The following is a 22,511-nucleotide window of genomic DNA, read 5'->3' on the forward strand; positions in this document are numbered from 1 at the left end:
ATATTGGTCTTTGGTACCATCCAAGTTATTCCTTGTATTTAATTAGTACTCGCAGTTTTTGTTTGAGGAAATCAAATCAAGAGAGATATATAAATCGTTGATATACTTTTAATTGATTGAGTCTTGTTGATTCTCATAAAAGTATATTCGAGTTTGTCCAGTCAGATTGCTAAGCGAAATATTGGGTGGTGTTGTTAGACCCCCACTTTTTCAAGATTGTAGAGAATTAAGCTCAAAAAACATGACCCCAGTTGAATATCCATGGAAGCCTCCAAGGAGTATTTTTTGTAGTACATTTGGTTACTCTTTTGAGAAATGTGTTAAGAATCTAGAGAAGAAATGTTATGAAGATTTTTGAGAAACGTATAAAACGAATGGTGGACAAAGATGGTTGGATGAGGAAACCATCTATGAGACCAGAGTTAATAATTCTAGAAAGGATAATAGTTCATTGGTGACTATTATTGAGGACAATGGTGGTATTTATGTGCAAGTTATGGAAACCAATATACCTGTTTCAAATGGTGAGAGTAGACACCATAAGCAAGATGGTGGGAAGAATAAATTGCGTCATAATAGTTGTAATTCTAGCCGTGCAGAGATCCCAGGGGCTACATGAAATCAATTTTCTATACTGGAAAGTGGTGGTAGTGATCTATGGATACTACTTCTATTTTGAAGATTATAATTTTTTTCAGCCATGACAAATGCTCTAGTTAGGAAAGTTAGCTTTGCAGTTGAAGTGGAGAAACATGATTCAGCTGGAGTTAAATCACATTTTATCCAGAAATCTTCTAAACAAGGTAATTAATTCTAAGAATTATTGAAAAGCAGTTGACCCTAAAAAGAAAGTTAAGGGCCATAAGAAATTTACTGGTCATGTTATTAATAATGTTTAAAGCTGGATATTGGAATATCAGGGTACTCAATGTTCCCTTGAAACATTTAGTTGTTAGTAATTTCATTAGTAATAATAACTTGTATTTAGCAGAAAAATTGAGACTCATTTTCATGAGTCTCAGGGTAGCAGAATAAGAAATATAATAAAGCCATCTTGGCAATTTGGTGATAAATATATTCAAAATTGAAAAAGAGGGTCTAACAACCACACCCAATATTTCGATTAGCAATCTGTATGGAGTAACTCCTATATACTTTTAAGAGAATCAACTACACAGTTAGATTCAATCTTAATAAAAGTATATCAAAGAGTTATATCTCTCTTTCTTGATTCAATACTTTCTCAAGCAAATAGAAATCTGCGAATCTAATTGAATACAAGAGAAATCACTTGAACGGTACCAAAGACCAATGTTCAAGTATCAATCAATTTCAATAAACAACCAAAGGTTGTATTTCCCAATTGATTGATTCAACGCACAACTTGTGATATTTCAATTTTATAACAAAATATAATGCGGAAAAGAAATAACACATACACCAGAAGTTTTGTTAACGAGGAAACCGCAAATGCGGAAAAACCCCGGGACCTAGTCCATATTGAACACACACTGTATTAAGCCGCTACAGACACTAGCCTACTAAAAACTAACTTCGTTCTGGACTGTAGTTGAACCCCAATCAATCTCACACTGATCCATGGTACAGTTGCGCTCCTTACATCTCTGATCCCAGCAAGATACTACACACTTGATTCCCTTAGCTGATCTCACCCACAACTAAGAGTTGCTACGACCCAAAGTCAAAGACTTTAGTAAACAAATTTGTATCACACAGAAAAGTCTACGGTAATAGATAAATCTGTCTCCCACAGAAATACCTACGAGTTTTTGTTCCGTCTTTTGATAAATCAAGGTGAACATGAACCAATTGGTAACCCGGACTTATATTCCCGAAGAACAACCTAGTATTATCAATCACCTCACAATAATCTTAATCGACTAGCGATAGAAGATATTGCAGAATCACAAACGATGAGACGAAGATGTTTGTGACTTCTTTTAAATCTCGCCCATCAGAGAAATCAATCTCAATCCAATCTTACGATTGTACTTAGTACGATAGAAACAACAAGATCAGATCACACAACTACAAGAAAAGTAGTATCGGTCTGGCTTCACAATCCCAATGAAGTCTTCAAGTCGTTAATCTACAAGGTCTCGGTAGAAACCTAAGGTTAAAGGAGAATCAACTCTAGCTAATAAAACTAATATCACACAGGAGGTGTGGGGATTAGGTTTCCCAGTTGCTAGAGTTCTCCCTTATATAGTCTTTCAAATCAGGGTTTGCATTCAATGTTAGCTTAGTAACAAAGCATTCAATATTCACCGTTAGATGAAAATCTAATCAAAAGTTAGATCGAAACTTAGCTTGTTACACACAAATGAAATGTACGTTTATCTAGGTTTGTGTAACCGTACCCAAACATGTACATCTAGTTGGTTCAACAGTAGTTAACCAAATGGTTAACCATATGAGCACTTTCATATCAACCATATTCTTCTTTACCATAACTAGTTCAAATGACTCAAATGAACTAGTTAGAGAGTTGTTCAATTGCTTATATCTTATAGAAGTATACAAGATACAATCGAAGCAAAAACGATTTGATTCACTCGAATCGATTCATGAACTTTATAGCCACGGTTTGCAAACTTGCATTCCTTAGTTTATATAAATTTAAGTTCAGGAATAATCGTTTTTAGAAAATAACCAACTTAATTACACGGACTGGTACGCGGACTTAATTACCCGGAATAAGTTTGTTTTCAATTCACAAAACTCCAACAGAATTTCTCGGGATGGAACTTCCGACAGTACGCGGTCTTGGTACGCGGACTCTAGTTCCGGTTTTCCTGAGCAACAAAGTACACATACTTTGGTTCAAGGAATAAGGACTTACACACATATGTGTTACCACACAATGTTTATATCCTTCCATGGTTATGTAATCTAAACTCTCATTTCAATCATTGAAACATTCTTAGAGGACGTTATCTAGTTATTATTCACAAACCATTTTTCGTCAAAGCCATTTTCAAGTGATTGAAACTTAACATGACTTTCGCCACTAGTATAGATGAACTTGGCAAAGCGAAATCTTAACAACACACATTTCGAGAAATAGATAAGCGAGATAAACTCGGTTCGAAATAGCAAATGTGTATAATTATAGTCTATATAGCAAAACGACTTTTGTCTCAAGATAGAAGATAGAGTAGATAGACTTTTGAGTGATAGATAAGTACAGTTCTCCACATACCTTTTAGTCGAAGAAGTTCCACCAGTTCCTTGAGTAGTTCTTCGTCTTTGTATGATGATCTCCATGGAGTCTTGAGCTCAACTACACGTTCTATCCTAGTCAGAGAATTAGCTATAAGTAGACTAGAATTCAAGACTTATAGTTTGATTACTAACATTGACAAACATGCTTGAGATAGCAACACATACGAGTTCGACTGAGCAGTACTCTAACAAAAATATTACCGGGAGAATTTGGGTTAGGTGGGATCTTAAAGTGATGAAGGTGTCAATTACTTATTCTTCCTCTCAAGCTACATTTCTAGATATTTTATATGGTCAGAATATTCATTTTGTGGTTACTATGGTGTACGAGGATAATGATTTGATTCCTAGAGGTTTGATGTGGGAAGCAATATCTTCTTTTGCTTCTTTTAGTAAAAATCCCTGAATTATTTTCCAATTAACCCCTGACCAAATAAGTATCTTATCTTTTCCATTGTCAAGCTTTATCACAAAGAAACCCTTTCCTTTCGGGATGAGCTTCACTGTACATGTAATTTTTCATTGAGATAATAACTGAGCTCTAGCTTCTTCCAATTTAATCTTACTTAGATCAAGTCTTGTAATGAGACTGAATGTAACACCCCGTGTATTTAGCATGAAACATGCTAAAAGATGCGACATGGCCTGAGATGAAGATTCATCCAAATCTTCTGTTGCGTAGTAAAAGGAACATTGGCCTAGGGCCAATGCGTTGACAATGTTCAGCCATCATGCTGCACATTGGGTTGGCAGCGGACAACCAACATGGATGGATATCGGATTGACAGTGCACAACCATCATGGATGGACATCGGGTTGGCAGCGGACAACCAACATGGCTGGACATCGGGTTGGCAGCGGACAGCCATCACGGCTGGACATCGGGTTGGCAGCGGACATCCAACAACCATCATGGATGGGTATATGGCAACAACCATGAATAGTAAAAGTGGGAGTTGATAAATGATTTTTACTCCCCTAATCAAAGTTGTAAAAATGTTAAGTTAACAGATATAGGGAGGGGTACTTGGTTGAAGGTGCATATACGGACCATGCACCAAGTGAGATAGCCTTAGAGATGTACATCCATCACGACTGGACATTGGAGTGGCCTATGGGCCAAAGATGGAAGTACAGCCATCACGGACCTTCACGGGACCTGGCTCCGGAAATGTTCAGCCGTCATGGCCGGACATTAGAACTGACATGTGAGCCAGAATTGAATGTACAACCATCACGACCATACATCGATGTTGGCCAGGGTGGTAAGGTGCAGCCATCACGACGTGGGGAGTTGATGAATGATTTTTGCTCCCCTAATCTAAGTTGTAAAAATGTAAAGTTAACATATATAGGGAGGGGTAGTTGGTTGAAGGTGCATATGCGGACCATGCACCAAGTAAGCTTCATAGCTTAGCAGAAAGTGTATAAATGATGCTTAAGTCTCATTTATATCTCTGTAGCCCTCCGAATGGGGCATATGACGCGAAGACATCACTATGCCATACTGCGGACCAAATATGCATCACTTGAATGCATTTTGACGGAACGACCTATACGGACTAGACCATTACCTTTATTGCTAGGCCACGATCTTGCAAACAAATTGGAATAAGTTGTTTGTCCCTTGGTGATGAACTACGGTCTGTGCTTGATACCTTTAGAGTAGGGAAGGGTACGTAGGAAGCCGAAATGAGTTGCAGTATTGCCATCCAGCACGTTGTCGCTCATATCATCCAATTGAGGGATGATTGCTACATAATGGCCTCTCATATCATCTGGCTCGGTAGCTCGACGTAAGAGATGATTGTGGCCAAACTTGATGATGAAAGTTGCATTCTATTCACTGGATGCTCATACTTCCTATCAAGGCGTTCGACATAAGCTAAAAACCCGAGTGTCGTAATTTAGCTCAAGAGAAGTCCATTTTGATGGGAAACAACCCAAAGATCAAGACATGTTATGGTCACCAGAGTTTAGCCAAGTTCCATCGTTTAGGGCCTCAAAAGACCGTTTTAGCCGTTTTGAGAAAGTTTTTGTTTTCTTAATATACCCTTCGCGGAACAAGGGTAAGTTGAAACGGTGTGGAAGCTAAGTTAGCTGCATCATGCTCCACGAGCATGCTTGCAAGGACAAATGGACGTGCATTTGCCTAGCTATGAGACCCGGATCGTAGCTTCATCATGGCGCATCGGGAAAATTAGGATCTGCGCGCCCAGACGCGCCAAAGGCGAAATTTTCCGGTCAGTCACACTGAGTTTCTATTGGTGTAAACCTTTCGTGTACATACCATTAGTTAACTTAATAACTGGTGAATCTCCTTTTGAAATAAGGAGTCGGAAGGCATTCCGTTGATCACTATTCCGTGTTTGAAATATTAAATAACTATAACCACTATAAATCCTATAGTTTATCGTAGAAACCAGCAAACAAAGGTAGAATGAAAATGATTACGGTTTTCAGACTCGCACGGGTCTGATGAGGAGAAATGGATCTGACCCTGGGACCTCGAGTACACTTTGCTACCAGTCTGACCACTGCTCCACGCTCGTGTATTAAGACTTTTAATATTCTACCATGAATCTCGGCTTCACAGCTCAACAAACACGTTTCGATTCTCAAAAGTAAAAAACGAGCCACGTTTCGTTTCACACTTTAAAAACGGTGAAAATGACATCCCATCACATTCCTCATTTGCCAGTGCTGTTCTACCCACTGGCTACTTCGAAGCCTAGTTAGCAATTCGGGATTCGTCAAACGTACGGAACGGTAAACGTACGAGTATTATACGGTTTTGTAAAATCCAGATTCGGTCCAAAATTCGGTCAATGGGACGTGATTCGTCAGTAATTCGGAACGGCATACGTACGTGTATAATTCGATTTATAAATGTGAGTTCGGCTCTGAAAATTCGGTATCTATATATAACAAATAATTTGTATTTATAAGGTCATAGACCAATTTTTATGCATATGTGTGAGTTACTTAAAGAAAAAATAAACTTAATATGATGATATTAATAATATATACAACATTAGTTATCTAAGAGGACGTCGTATGGTGGTTTAGATGCTTGGTTAGTGAGTTTGAGATCTCTCTCACCTCACCTTCAAATCTCTTCAGTCGTTTTTGTTTCATAAAAATTACAACACGTCTAATATTCGGTCGTGTATGCTCGGGAGGCAGTAAAGCCCAAAAAATGGAGTCTTTGAAAAGTAAAAGCTAAAGAATTTATGGCGAATTAAGCGGACGTATCATTCGGGATACGTAAAATTCGTGAACGATTCGCGAATAATCCGGGAATGCCACATAATACGCGACTTGGGTTCGGAGTTGCAAACGTACGCGAATAAGACGGTAAAATTCGTGATACGTAAAAATTCACGAATGATTCACGAACTTACTAACTAGGCTTCGAAGAAGTGGAAGAAAATATCGCTCATTGGAAGTCAATAGAAAGTGGGGTTGACATTTTGAATAAGATGGATTGAGTGGTACTGACTATGACAACCAAACGCACACGTTGTCATAGTGAAAATTTGACTGATTTGACGCGGTTCTTAATTCATAACTCGCTTAGAGCGTCCACAGTGGGAGAGTAAACCCAAATATTTGGTCTTTTGAACAGACGTAGTGGAACGTACTATCGATCAAATTTTGATCAACGACTAAAACTCAGAGTATATTTGGTCTGGGACCAAGACTAAACCCAAATATAGTCGAGCGTTGGTATACTTCACGCCCCATCATCAGGCGGACATATAGTGCACGTCCCACATCAGGCGGACGTATATTCCACGCCCCACATCAGGCGTTGGTATAGTCTACGCTCCACATGGGACGTACGCAAATTCTACGCCCCATTTTTTTTTTTTTTATTATTTTGTATGGGGCGGGCATTATACCCCCGCCCCATACTTTGTTTTCAAAACCATTTTAGTGGGGCGGGCTTTATACCTCCGCCCCACTTCTTTCAATTTTTTTTTTTAGGATCTACCCAATCAGGCGTTGGTATAGTCTACGCCCCATACCAGGCGAACGAATAATGTACGTCTGACCAAATTTAGTCTTTCCACCGTAGCGTCACACACCATACTAAACCCAAAATTTGATCTTTTTTCCCTCTTTGGTCTTTGGTTATACTCGTACCACTGCAGTTGCTCTTACAAATGGTAAAAAGTGAAAGTTAGAAACGACCGCTATATAGCCTTTTCAAACAATCCTCAACCAACTTGCTTAACGCCCCTGTACTATGCTCTTCAAGTAGTGTGGTGTTTCTTTTATTTTCTTGTTGTTTCTCTGCTCTTTTTCCTTCAAACTACTACTTTCTACTGACTTTTAGCATGTATATTATGTTTGCGTGTAAGATTGATCGGCATCAGCAAGTTCCCAATAGATATTATACTTCGTGGCCAATTAGTATCATATGTATAGATCTAACAAGATAGTAAAAATCATGCTTAAAAAAAATAGTAAAAATCTTCTTCCGTATATATAGATTCAGTCATACATATCTAGTGATCAATACGGAAAAATAATAGTATATCATATCATGGATAACTCCACAAATTCTGATCGTATCTAGCGTTGGCAGCTATGGTATTGACATCATGATTCCCACCGTCTGGACCAAAATGAGGAGGACTAAGCAACATTCCCTCGGCCATATTGATAATTACATTTGGCATATCAAATATAAGTTCTTCGTCAACAAAGTCAGCCACCGTCCTTCCTGGTATCGCTTCCTTAATTGCATTGCCAATACTACTATTATCACAAGTACTACTACCACTAGTACTCCCACGAGCAAGAGCAAGAGAATTTACTGCAGCACCAGCCGCAGATGCGGCAAAAGCAGCAGCATCTTGTATATCACGTGCAGAAGTAGAATTTGGAATAGGGAATGACCCAACCGAGTTTGGAAAGTTAAGCCCAGCATCGGGGCCTTTTAGGGCAAGTGTGGCTACGTCATATGCAACAGCAGCCATTTCAGGGGTCGGAAATGTACCAAGCCATATCCGATTTTGACTCCTTGGTTCACGTATTTCGGATACCCATTTTCCATTACTTCGACGTCTTACTCCGCGATATACTCGGTTGTGATTGGCATCCATCTTGCTCCTGGAATCCATCGTTGTAGTGTATCATACAGTGCATTGATTAACTGATGAGTTGTTTAAGATAACATATTTGGGTACCAAGATTTAACTGGTGCAAAGATGCATTCGTTTGATGCTGAATGGTCACAGTGGGGTGAATTAATATTTATGGTGGTGGAAATAACGCGTAAAAAGAATTTGAGTCACCAGACTCGCCACTTTAAATTGTTGGTAAAAAAAAAGGTTAATGCGGACCAGTTATGGATGTACTGAATGCGTTTTGTAAACTAATGTGGGGTTATATTTTGTGATGGACAGCTTCGTTGAGTCTCGAGAGTTTGAATCATTTGACTAATGTGGCATTGACATTTTGGTTTAATCAAACATCAACGGGGTAGCATTAGAACCAATGAAAGAAGAACAAGATGATCAAAAAAAATAAAAGAACAAAAAAATAAAAATTCAGAATAATAGTGGGTTAACAGACCAATAGAAGAAGGGCATATGCGCAACCACTAATAATTATGTCAATTTTCTCTTCCTAGGACGTGTAATGAGTCTAATGACCCGGTCTTCCACCGATATTGTTGCCGCTTAGCAATTAGAATTATCCGGCAGTGTGGAGTATTTAACGGGCACCTTTGATCATCTAACGTAGATCAACCTTGAAGATCGGAGACTGAAAAACAACGACGTCTGTTGGAGTATGTGGCTCGATAAACACCACATATGTATAGCTAGGATAGTCCCACATGGAATAAGAGGAAGTACATGTGGTACCTAATAAGCTTGGACATCTCCTTACATAGCACCGAGGCCTTTTAGATTACAACCCCACACCTGCTGCAACAGGTGGTTAAGTGGGGACAATATCTGTGCTATGTGGTCGGGCCCGGAAGTAGGGTCTGGCGGCCCGTGAAGATCCTAACAACTGGTATCAGAGCGTATGGTTGGGGCTACTGTCCGAATGGATAAGTGGTTGTGTATGTCACTCGGTTTAGGGCGCAAGTGGAGTCAAACTCAAGGTGGAGCAGGCAAGGCCCAAAGTAGAGTTGGCGCTCAAGGTGGAGTTAGTGCCACACCCCATTAATTCAGGTGGAGCATGATTCTATGGTGGGCAAGGTTGTGCTCAAGGTGGAGTTAGTGCTAGCCTTCCCATTAACTCAAGGTGGAGTAGGGTTCCAGGGCGCGTAGTGACAATAACCATGTTCGATGGGTAGCTATACGGATGGTGATCATATGGTGGAGTATGATTGGATTGGTGAGGTGGTTTAATCTCGCCATGGTGGAGATTGTTGGAGTATGTGGCTCGATAAACACCACATATGTATAGCTAGGATAGTCCCACATGGAATAAGAGGAAGTACATGTGGTGCCTAATAAGCTTGGGCATCTCCTTACATAGCACCGAGGCCTTTTAGATTAAAACCCCACACCTGCTGCAACAGGTGGTCAAGTGGGGACAGTATCGGTGCTATGTGGTCGGGCCCGGAAATAGGGTCCGGCGGTCCGCGAAGATCCTAACAACGTCAACAGAAACTTCATCAACATATGTGAAGACTGATTATCCTATTTACTCATATTATCTATCATTCTATCTACTGAGACATATTGTATGAGTTTACTATTATCATGAACATTGCAAAAAAAAAGAATTCAAGCAATATGGACTAGTCAAGTTAGTTCTTATGTTTTACTCAGTTCACGAACTTGAACTTATAAAAATAAAGACTCGATAAATAAATCTTAATTAACTCGCATACACAAACTGATTTGGTCAGTTCGCGAACTAGTGGATTTTGGAATATTCGTGGTATACCTGTCAACGATACTTATCGAAATGGATACGGCCTCTACTATATTCATATCCGATAACGTCTGACGGATATTAAAAAAAAAGTCGTATCTGTATCAGTTCCATTAGTATTTTTGGACATCCGGAAATATTTCATTATAGTAAAAATAATTTAAATTCTTTTTAGTTTTTCTCTACATTTTATAAATTATAAGAAAACAAAGAAACCCTAAGGAAATTCAACTAAATAAAACCAAATACTTTGATCAAATGCAAAATTTTCACTTTATTAAATTAGATTTACACAAAACTCAAATCTTTTCTACCAGAATTGGAAACTCTCCGCTTTTCTAACAACCAACAAAACTAGTTGTGTTTTTGTTCTTCCATAATATTTTTATTTCTATGTTTTCATATGCTACCAAGTTAACAACTAAATATATTATTCAAATAAAAAAATAGCATATGCATTCTTTAGCGGATATCAGATATTATCATATATTATAATGCTCTTTCCGTATCCGTTTAATTAAAGTAAGAATATCCAATAAGATATCCACATGCGATATTCGTTATCCAAAATTTTAAATAATATCCTAAAGATTCGAACAAATTCGGACGGATATCGAATATTTGGTTATTCATTGACATGCCTAATTCCTGGACACTTTTTTATTTCAATTATATACAAACAGATTTATGCAGTTCGCCACCTAGTTGATTTCTTAAATTTTCCTGTACACTTTTTGTATTCAAGTACACAAACTCTTTAGGACAGTTTGCGAACTTTCCAAATACAAAAGACTCCTAAGTTACCAGACGATTAATTATTCACGAACTATTTTGGACAGTTCACGAACTAATTTTAGACTTGTTAAATTAGGCTTAATGGTTCCAGAAATACTAAACCATGCATCATTACCTGGAAAACCACTTGGTGCATTACGTATACTTATGGTTCCACATATCTTCTTTGTGATTCAAGGCAAACTTCTCACGTGCTTACATGATAAATCTATACGCAGAAGTTAAGATTGCTTGGTTACAAAGCAATTCGTAAACATGGAAACTAATTAACGAACCTGACTTTGTTTATAAGCTACCAATCCTTGTTCATCAATATAAATAGAGGATTCCCTTCACAATAGAATCTCAATCCTGGTACTTTTGTGTCCTAGTAACGCCTAGAGTCGTCCTCTAAAACCTAAGTTTCTTCTGGTGAAACTGTATCAGGTTACGACTTTGAAAGACGTTACTAAGGGATTCGTGAAGTCTGGTCAGTCCATGTTTTACCTGATAGATATAAAATACAGGCTTACGCCGGTTGTAAAAAGAACATATAAACGTACAAACACTAGTAATCACGTCCATTTTTTCCAATGATATAACCACAAAGGGGGGAAGGAAAGGACTTGATTCTTTTAACGCCGACTTAAGCCTAACTTTTACGCATGCAACCTGAGCCAAGCTAATATAGGTAACAAAAAAGATTAGAAAAAATTAGGCTTTTGTAGTAGGTTGGAGCTTGGTTAAGACGTGTCTCGGCTCCTTCTGTACCTGTTGTATTGATGAAATCAGTGTCGAAATTTTGAGCATGTGTGATATAATTGGAACGTGAAAAAAATGAAATACAATAAAGATATATGTATAAAAATTAATAGAAAATAAAGTAACTGTGAGAGACACTTGTTCTACAAGTTGTCCATGATATGATATTACATGGTCACATTTAAAAAAAAAATACTAATTATGGATAATTCTTCTCTAAATGTATTTATATGGTACGTGTACGAATGTAAGAGGCGACAAGCCCAATCCATGCAATGGTATACTCTAGAATTATGTAACTTAGTTTTGATAATCATAGAGTAGCATGAGCTTAAGAAGGTTTGTCTCCATAAATATGGGATCAGACCTTAGCCTAGAAGCTAGGGGTCGAACCCCTAATATATGAAATATTATTTCTACTTCTATACCCTCTTGTTGTTTAGATCTTATTAGTTCTTGTTAAGATTTTATTGTGTTATGCTTGTGTGTGTTGTGTAATTAATAGTAACTATACTTTGGTGCGGGCATAAATGGGTCGACTTAGGAATTAGTCTTTTCATAAAACAAAATGACAATGAAATCGTATTATATTTTTCAAGCCACTAAGGAGGAACCAATTGAACTGTATAAAATTCATAGCTCAAACAATAGTAAAACTTCGGTAACCTATAATAAAAAACATACAACATATATGGTAAATCTGATTCCAAGGTATGCAGGTCTTGTTATAACGAGCTTTTAGTGTCATGAACATGAGAAAAGGCATAAAAGTTATACAATACCATCATAAAATGTGTGATGCATAGATCCTTGCGAAGTTTAAGAGCATAAAGAGTGCGAGTGTAACTGAATCACTTGGAGGGTGTATTCGGTATCAACTATATTCCATACTGAAGTCTGATAGTAGGCTATTGTTTTTAAGACAGTTTGGTTTTCAAATCTGGACGAGGTCCCGGGATTTTTCTACTATTGCGGTTTCCTCGTTAACAAAACTTCTGGTTTCTTGTGTTTTTCCTTTTCCGCATTATATTGTTTATCTTTATAATTGGACTTACAGAAGTAGTAAGTATCAATTTTAGTAGATACGTCCATATTAATTGTGATCGATTACAAAACTCACCAAGCGTTGGTGTGTCAAGTTTGGTTGCCATATTTTAGTATCAAAACTCAATTAGAGTCACTTGATTAAATTTACTAGAGACCAACTTCGTTTAGGTTAGACCAGAAAGTATAAGAAATGTTGAGACATACAAGTATTACTATGAATACCTGAAGATTGTGAAGACGTATCGACTACAACGAAGACATCATCCTTCCAATTGAGGTATTGTGATACTGACTTGACTTGTTTCCATTTTATCGTTGCTTTCAAGTCGTTTAAGATTGAAAATATAACATGCGAGGTTATATTTAATACTCTAATATTAGACTTGATCATTTTAGTATGGTCAAAGTGTCAAGGATGAATATTTGATTACGAAGTATAACGTTTATCTTTTGAACTTCGTAAATGTGACATCGACATAATCTATATAACTCGTTACTTGATTGTGTATTGGATATAGGTGTGATCACTGCCAAGCTTTATTAAAATACACCCTCTAAAACAAGCCAAGCACACTACCCAACCTTAAGCAACATCGATAACTACTAATAGTGGGAAGAACCTTAGGAAACTATGTTTCATCATAGGAAACTATGTTTCATCACATATGTTTAAAGGAACTACATATACGAAACTTGTTTCGTAATCAAAAGGAAATCAATAGGCATTTTGGTCTGGTTTTCATTGAAGATCTATTGGATGACCAATTCGAACTTAGGTAATTACTTTGGTAGAGCCCATCTTGACTTATGTTGAGAGCTATGGTAGAACCGATATTTACTTAGTTTTGGATATGTGGTAGAACCGATCTTGACTTATGTTGAGAACCTTGGTAAAACCGATCCTTACCTATATTGGGATACATGGTAGAACCGATCCTATCTATTATTGGGAGTCATGGTAGAACCGATCCTTACCTATATTGGGAATCTTGGTAGAACCGATCCTAGCTATTGTTGGGATTCATGGTAGACGTGATCCCATCATTTGGACATGAGTGTAATTCTTATCTTTTATTGTCCAAAGATATTCTTTGATACTCGACGTGATCCCAATCCGAAATATTGAGAATCTTTTAATTAAGAGGTTTTCGATTATATGCTTTTAATTTTCCAGCAAATCAAAACTTATCTCTTGGAAATTTATATAACTTAAGTGCTAAACTAATATTAGATATTTTCTAATGAGATATTTCGGAAGTACAGGTTGGATATTAGTTGGAAATAGGAAAACCAAAATTAGGTACTTATTGCATATCTGGAGAATATTTTTGGTTTTGGAATTTCCTTGTTGTCCAAACAACCTTGGTCTATAAATAGTTGAGTTCGCATTTCTTGCAAACTATCATAAGAGTCAGGTAAACTTCACTCGTGTTGTTTCTGTTGGAGCCGTCTATCCGGAGAGAAAAATACCCTAACTAAGTGAAATCTCTTACGACCGCTCGATTAAAGACTTTTATGGGATCAAGAAGCTCTACAAGTACCGTTGGTGGGAATCTAGATAATTGTATTGTTATTTTAGTTTTTGATTATTGATTTGATTCACTAACGGTTGTTGAAACTTTGATTGCACCTAGTTTGATTATTCTTGAGAGCCTTCTCTTTTGATATACGGGTCACTCAAACTAGATCAAAGGATTGACGGGATCTTTAGAACTATTTTTAGATCTAAAGACAACTTGTGATCATCCATTTTCAACAGACTCCGTTCTGTGTGTGGTCGATCTATAAGAGGATTCAAGTTTGTGTTGTGCAAGAACATAAGAAAGCCATTGAAGATTTGTAGACAAGAAGATTTTCTTATTGTTTTTTTATCTCGTGATTTGTGCACACATCTTGATTGGCTGGGATCTGACTTAGATACGATTTATCTTTTGATAGATTCAATCATAAAGTCGTTTAGATCGGAAACTATCATTTGGTGGTATTCTTCAGTATCCGAATCTAATAGTTGTGAATCCGAATTAAGTTATTGATTTGGATTGATCTTACCCGACAGAGGAGTTTACTTGTTTAAACGGAAGAGCCTTTGTCACAAACATATCTTTTTCTAAAAGATTGTTGAAGTGGTTACCAAACAGATTTATTCTTTTACTGTTTGGAATACGGTCAAATTAAAGGAGCTGAGTGCTTAAGACTTAACATCGATAAAGCAACTCAAGATTGATTTTCTGTCTTGGGATTCACGTGCGTGACCGGTAGGTTGTAGACACGGGGATACTGAAGGAACTAAGTAACTAGGGGTAGTTTACTTGGTCTCAACTATAAGAAGTTGGCATTATACTTTATGTAGCGGCTTAATTCTGAGAGTATTCAAAACTGGACTAGGTCCCGGGGTTTTTCTGCATTTGCGGTTTCCTCGTTAACAAAATCTTGTGTGTGTTATTTACTTTTATTTTCTGCAATTATAATTATTTATTATAATTAAAAGTAAATACATGTACATTAATCCTAAGCATTTGACTTTGATCCTATAGTCAATCAGTCTGTACCATAACTACCGTCAAGTGAATATCAAGTTGTTGTACTATCTCGACTTTGTCCATAGATGATCACACTTGGTATCGGACTTATAGGTTGAAAATAAAAGATTGTGGTATATTTGGGTACCCTCATCTTTTCTAACATGTCTATGTTTATGACGATCTGAATCATGGACAAGAGTACAATCTCAATCAATTTACCACCCTCCTTGGATGACACAAATTACTTATGGTGGAAAATATCTATGCGATCTTTCTTACAAGATCATGTTTCAAAACATGGATTCTTGTTGTAAGTGGATAAAATCTTTCAATGTTTGGAGAAGAGGAAGTTGTTATTCCGAAAGATATATCTATATATAGTGATGCCGAAATTGGTGATGCTAACCCAACTCAGATGAGTTGAACGTTATTACCCGTGCCATATGCCAAGATCTTCAACATCATGTGTCTACATTCACTAGATCAAAGGATTCTTGGGATATCTTAACAATCGTATTTGAAGGTGTTGATGGAGGTTTTTAGCTTAGGGTTGAAATCGTAAAACCTTGCATCTGATGTGACATCACTCTGTAAGGAAACAGTGTCGTGAGTGCTAACCTCTCCACCGGCATATTTATTGAGCCGTCCAAATATACTTACATGAAATTTATCCAGACTGGCGAATGTAGCGATTATCCCAAATGTTCTGTAAATTACGGCGCCTCGCATATATTCACTTAATATAAGTTCCTTTGAATGTATTCTATGCTATGTTCTCCGGCTGAACCATTAATGTTGATATGGCATGACGATTTGTGTTCGCTCGCAGCAGAGTAGCACGAATTTCCAAATATCAAGGATAAGGTATTTGCATAAGGTATTCAATCAGAAAAACACGCTGCTCTCTGGCAATGAACTTAAAATAACTCTGTGTCAACACATAGAGTTCAATCAATTTCCCTGACTAACTTGAAGAAGTTCGGGTTTTGCGCCTCGCGCAGTATATCAGACCTTGCTTGTCGAAATTAAGCCTAGGCGAACTAGGTAATCAATCCTCCATGGATTAGCAAGTGTAAAACCTTGCCCAGAATCAGAAAACAAGGAGCCGCAGCAGTAAAGGGAGGCGTGGATATGCCTTAGGCCAACTGGCGCCACTTGCCATTGGCTACGCCCCTTCCTAAACCGGCCCTATTTCTCTCGACCAATCGTGTCGCCTCAAATTAGCCACGCGCACATAAGTTGTGGATGGTCCCATACTTGCCGACCCCACTTCCCATCGACCAATCAGGTCGCTCTAAAGCCGCCACACTCTCACTAGAAGTGTAGCCACGCCCATGCTTGGCCGACCCTCTTTTAATTGACCAATCAGGTCGCTTTAAAGCCGCCACACTTTCACCAGAAGTGTATCCGCGCCTTATGTTTGTCCGGCCCCTTTCCTCGGCCAATCAAGTTGCTCCAAATTTTCCACCATACATTAAAGGCCAAATACACCCTACCGCGCCACCATACTAACTGGCAAGCCAAATGCGCCCAACATATTGATCGTCATGCCAACGTGCCACTCTGTCACGGTAGCATGCCACTTTAGACTTGGACACGCCGCCAAGCTCTAATTCTTACCACATCGCCAAAACCTAGCCTTGGACGCGCCGCCAAGCCCTAATTCTTACCACGGCGCCAAAACCTAGCCTTGGCCACGCCGCCAAGCCCTAATTCTTACCACGACGCCAAATCCTAGCCTTGGCCACGCCGCCAAGCCCTAATTCTTACCACGACGCCAAATTCTAGCCTTGGACATGCCACCAAGCCTTAATTTTTTCCACGGAGCCAAACCTTAGCTTTGGCTATGCTACAACGCCACTGGCATGCCGTCATGCCACGACTACTAGTATGCCCCTATGCCACGCCACTGGCATGCCGCTATGCCACGCCACTGACATGCCGCTATGCCACGGCTACTAGCATGCCGCTATGTCATGGCTCCACCAGGCGCTGCTATGCCAATGGCGCCACTTCTCCATACGACAAGATGGGGCCATAATCAATGGCCACTCTTTCTCATGAGACACAATCTCAGCCATCCAAGTTCGCCACTGAACTGACGGACTTGCGGCATGTCCCAGGAAACCCGTTACGCCATGGCTACGCCAGGCACCACTATGCTAATGGCGTCACTTTGTTACATAATAAATATGTGGCCATAATCAACGGCTATCCTTCCTCATGAGATGTTATCTCAGCCATTCAAGTTCTCCACCAAACTGACGGACTTGTGGCAAGTTTTAGGCGGCCGATCAAGGAAAGACTAATAGCATCACATGTTATTTTCCTATGGCAAAGTCTCTTAACTTTGTCTTGCCACACATAGCAACTTGCTACACGTTTTCCACGAAAACACTCGAGACATCAAACATGTCACAAACTGGGGGATACTCATCAGGGTATTGATCTAGAGGTTTACAACGTGAGGCGTGCAATGCGTCCATTACAAGAAAGTGTCATAAAGTAGGACAATTAGTGGTGGTGAAAAGTAACGGTGTAAACAATTCATTTCCTTCATCATGGAAGTGTAATGACTGACGGTTACACGAATTCACTTCCCTCATCATGAAAGCATAATGTCTGACGGTTACACGTTATTCTATTCTTCCACCACTCAATCGTTTCCACTTCCTACGAGACCAGGCTACGTTTTAATATGACTTGTATAAATAGGCTTCACCTCTTTTCACCAAACAACAAGTTTTTGGTCGGCAACGATACAATATCTAGAAATCACCTGGTAGCTTTCCATTCGGCTAGCCAGTTCTATTTTCAGATACAAGTCATAAACAACCACACCTTCAGAATCAACGATTCTGGTCTCAACACTCCCTTTGCTTCCCTCTCTAAGACCAACCCTTCTCCTTCACTTTGTAACCGAAGCAAGCCTGGAACGACCATTTCTTGGTTTAGGCCAGGATTGTATAAATTGATCTCTCGAATCAAAAGTATTCCCGTGCAGTACATTGTTTAGGATTTAGATTCGTTTCTCACCCACACACCTGAAATTACCAAAATCAGCAGAAACGGTTTTCACCCACAAACAATTGGCGACCACAGTGGGAGGTCAAATCTCTCGGTTGTAACTCAATTTCCAGAAGATGGTCGGTCTTAGAGTACCAAATTCCGCTCCGACTCTGGCGAATGGAGATGTCTCTTTCCCCAGCACAACACCTAATGGCGCGGCCGATGGAGGAATTCCAAGGTTGGCTGAATTCGCACGAGTTCAGGAAATTCACACAAGGAACATGGACCTGATGAAGGAGACGATAAAAAACATGCTTAACTTTCTTATCAGATTTACATCAGATTTGAGCGGTTCGCCCGCCCCGGGAATTCCAACACTGGGGACTGACGTCCCGCATGATCATTCTCAAGTCAACACCTTCACCACCAATCAGAGACCGGTGAACCAGGAAGCAGCCGCGTTGGTGGAAAGTTTATGCGAACTTCTGCACCTTTCAAAGGACCAGCGAGCGGAGACATTTACTGCGATTAATCAAATAGACCTAGATGCGTGTTTGGTTCCTTTACGCTCGGAGGCTTCAAGAATGTCAGAAATGTCCGTCAACAATGTTACATTTACTGAAGTCGACATGATGGCATAAGAGGGACATAACCGAGCCCTTCACGTCACTGCTCGCATCAAGGATTCATAGTTCAAAAGGGCCCTTATCGACACGGGGGTGTTCTCCAATGTTATTACTCTCAAAACACTCAAGACATCCAAGGTGCGACCAAGTAAAATTGTACGACAACCTACCATGATGACAGATTTCGAAGGCAACCTAACCAGCACGTATGGATACATCAACCTGAATCTGTCGGTAGGACCAATCCAGTCGAAGGTAAAGTTCGAAGTAATCGAAAAGGATCCAGGCTACCACATGATACTGGAAAGACCGTGGCTCCACGATAACAGGATCATTCCTTCAACATATCACCAGTGCCTAAAAACCATGTTGAATGAAGAAGTTATTCGCATTCCCGCGTCATTATCTCTTTATGCACCAATCTGTGGTATGGAGATGTTCGAACCAAAGGAAAATTCGCGGGACTCGTCAGGCAAATTTCTCTGTACTCCACTCCCGACATGGACATCAATCGAAGAAGAGGACAGGCTCACATCGCTGCACCAAGAGACTCAATCTCGCGTTATCCCTCCAAAAGAAAAGCATGCCAATTTCCCCTCGTCAAATGGAAATATGACTCATGCTCATACCAAGCGGGAGCGGGCTTTTATTGCAAGTCGTGACGAAAAAAGGAAAACCGTTTATCGACGCCGCTGTTAGCAATTAGCAGGGGAGACTACCACCCAGTCTCTCCGCCCAATGGAATGCAATCACGGCCGGGAGCCACAAGAGGAGGTGTCGGATACACCACGACAACTGCAGGACGGAACCAACTCCACCACAGATGAACTCGAAGTTGTTAACATCGGAAGTGAGGAATCTCCACGACCTGTCTCCATCAGCTCAACACTATGTGCTGACGAACGCGAAAAACTTGTGGACCTTCTTAAGGAATATCAAGATGTATTCACGTGGACGTACGAAGAAATGCCTGGCCTGGATGAGAAACTGGTCACTCACCATCTACATATAATACCCGGATCCAAACCGGTCAAACAATCTTCGAGACAGTTCAGACACGATATGGAAGAACAGATCAAGATCAAAGTTCAAAAATTACTAGCCGCTGGTTTCATCAAACCCATTCACCATCCCACCTGGTTGGCCAATGTGGTTCCAGTAAAGAAGAAGAACGGCCAAATCAGGTGTTGTGTTGACTTTAGGAATCTGAACAAATGCTTCCCCAAGGACGATTTTCCTCTACCTAACATTGATATGCTGGTAGACTCCAGCGGTGGACACGGTATGTTCTCTTTCATGGACGGGTACAACGGCTACAACCAAATAAAGATGTACGAGCACGACGCAAGTAAGACAACTTTTAGAACTCCTCTCGGAAACTTTTACTATACCGTGATGCCTTTCGGTTTGAAAAATGCTGGCGCCACCTACCAACGCGCCATGACTGCAATTTTCCATGATATGATGCATAAGCAAGTTGAATACTACGTGGATGACATAGTGGTTATATAAAAAACCCGGGCGTCCCATACAGAGGTTCCGCGACAGGTGTTTGAAAGGTGTCGTAAATGCAAACTAAAGATGAATCCTTTGAAGTGTGCCTTTGGCGTCTCTTCGGGAAAATTTCTAGGTTTCCAGGTGACCGCCGAAGGAATCAAAGTCGACCCAGCCAAAACCTAATCCATCCTCACGATGCCACCTCTACAAACTATGAAAGAACTCCAGAGCTTCATGGGTATGGTAAACTACGTCCAACATTTCATATCAGGTTTAGCTCAGCTTATTGCTTCATTCACCCCCTTGCTGAAGAAAGGGGCAAGTTTTGTTTGGACGGCACTACAACAAGAGGCTTTTCGGAAGATTCAACATATACTTTCATCCCCAGCTGTCATGAAATATCCTACGCAAGGAAGACCGTTGTGTCTCTACACTGCTTTTAGTGATACTGTTGTCGGAGCTCTTCTCGCCCAAGAAGATGATGAAGGAGTTGTGCACCCTATATACTACTTCAGTCGGACTTTGAGGGATGCTGAACTAGGATACCCTAAGGCAGAAAAAGCGTGCCTAGCTCTAATTCACTCCATTCAGAAGTTTAGGCATTATCTGCTTTCAAACAAGGTGGTGCTGATATCCAAGTCCGATCCTGTGAAGTTCTTACTTTCAAAACCGGCCCTGATAGGAAGGCCAGCCAAATGGCTCCTCCAAATGTCAGAGTTTGATATAACATGTGCTTCCCCAAGAGCTATCAAAGGACAAGCGGTAGCAGATTTACTGGCAGCTTTCCCTGGAGAGGGTACCACAACACTGCACGAAGACCTTCCTGGAGAATTTTCGGAAATCTCTTTTGTTAAAGAAGAAGCGTGGCTATTATTTTTAGATGGCTCCGCCACCCCTAGCAATAATACCGGAGGAGAAGGTGTGGTTCTAGTATCTCCAACCGATGAAGTTTTCTCGCATTCCTTCAAGCTAGACTTTCATTGCACCAACAATTCAGCAGAATATGAAGCCTTTCTCATAGGGTTGTCATTAGACAAGCAAGATGGAGCCACACGTCTAGAAATAAGGGGTGATTCTAAATTACTGGTTAACCAGATGAACGGAGTATACGCACTGAAAGAGGTGACGCTGGCACCGTATAGATCCGAGGCACAAAAGCTGCTAAATTACTTCGCTGACGCGACGATAACACATGTTGGCCGTAGCAACAACATACATGTTGAGCTGCAGTTCGAAGGTTCGGAAGAAACCCTGACAGTGAAGAGACAAACCGTGGCATCAATATGGCTTTCGCAATCTAAGGGACTGAAGTCAGCGACTGGAGAACACCAATTATTCAAGTACTTAACAGCTCACTTTCCCAAGGAAAGGTCGGCCTCAAAACCTTGCAAAACTTCTTCATGCTTCATGGGATGTTATACCACCGGAACCCAGATGGTTCCCTGTCAAAATGCCTCGGAGATGAAGAGGCATAACAACAACTTAACCGTATTCATAGCGAGATTTGCGGACAAACGTTGGTGGTAACACTTTATCGTCGCCTGCAATGCCTTGGATACTACTGGCCAGAAATGGAGGCTCAATCTCGATTGCTCCAAGGATCTTTCTCCAATTTCCAAGCACCGCCGCATCAATTGGAAGTTTTTACAGTTGACCACGCTGGGGACTGGAAAAATCCGTACATCAGTTATCTTCGCGACGGCGTACTCCCTGCAAGCAAGAAAGACGCAACCAAGGTGAATCAAAGATACAAGAGATTCATACTCCATGAAGGAATCCTGTATCGAAAAAGTTATGGAGGAGATTTATTACGATGCCTGGGTGAGGCAGAAATCCCAATCATGCTGAAAGAAATGCACGAAGGCGAGCACCAAGGGAAAAAGAAGTTGTTTCTCCAAATACACGAGCGATATTACTGGCCGACCATGGAGGACGATGCGGCTGATTTTGTTCAAAGGTGCCACAAATGTCAAATTCATGGAAATCTTATCCACGCACCCTCTACTCCCCCTGCATTCGGTAAGTAGTTCGTGGTCGTTTTATAGTTGGGGACTCAACATCATTGGGAAGATCAACCCGCCGTCATCAAAACATCATGAGTATATAATAACCGCAACAGAGT

General features: G+C 40.0%; 1 protein-coding gene across 1 annotated transcript; it reads right to left on the reverse strand.

Annotated features, from left to right (window-relative positions):
• Positions 1-7,796: 7,796 nt before the first annotated feature.
• Positions 7,797-8,378, reverse strand: LOC113311907 (ethylene-responsive transcription factor ERF024-like). Its single transcript, XM_026560695.1, has one exon. The coding sequence runs from the start codon at positions 8,376-8,378 to the stop codon at positions 7,797-7,799; it is 582 nt and encodes a 193-aa protein (XP_026416480.1).
• Positions 8,379-22,511: the final 14,133 nt, after the last annotated feature.

Source organism: Papaver somniferum, chromosome 9, assembly GCF_003573695.1.
Source record: "Papaver somniferum cultivar HN1 chromosome 9, ASM357369v1, whole genome shotgun sequence".
NCBI lineage: Eukaryota > Viridiplantae > Streptophyta > Magnoliopsida > Ranunculales > Papaveraceae > Papaver > Papaver somniferum.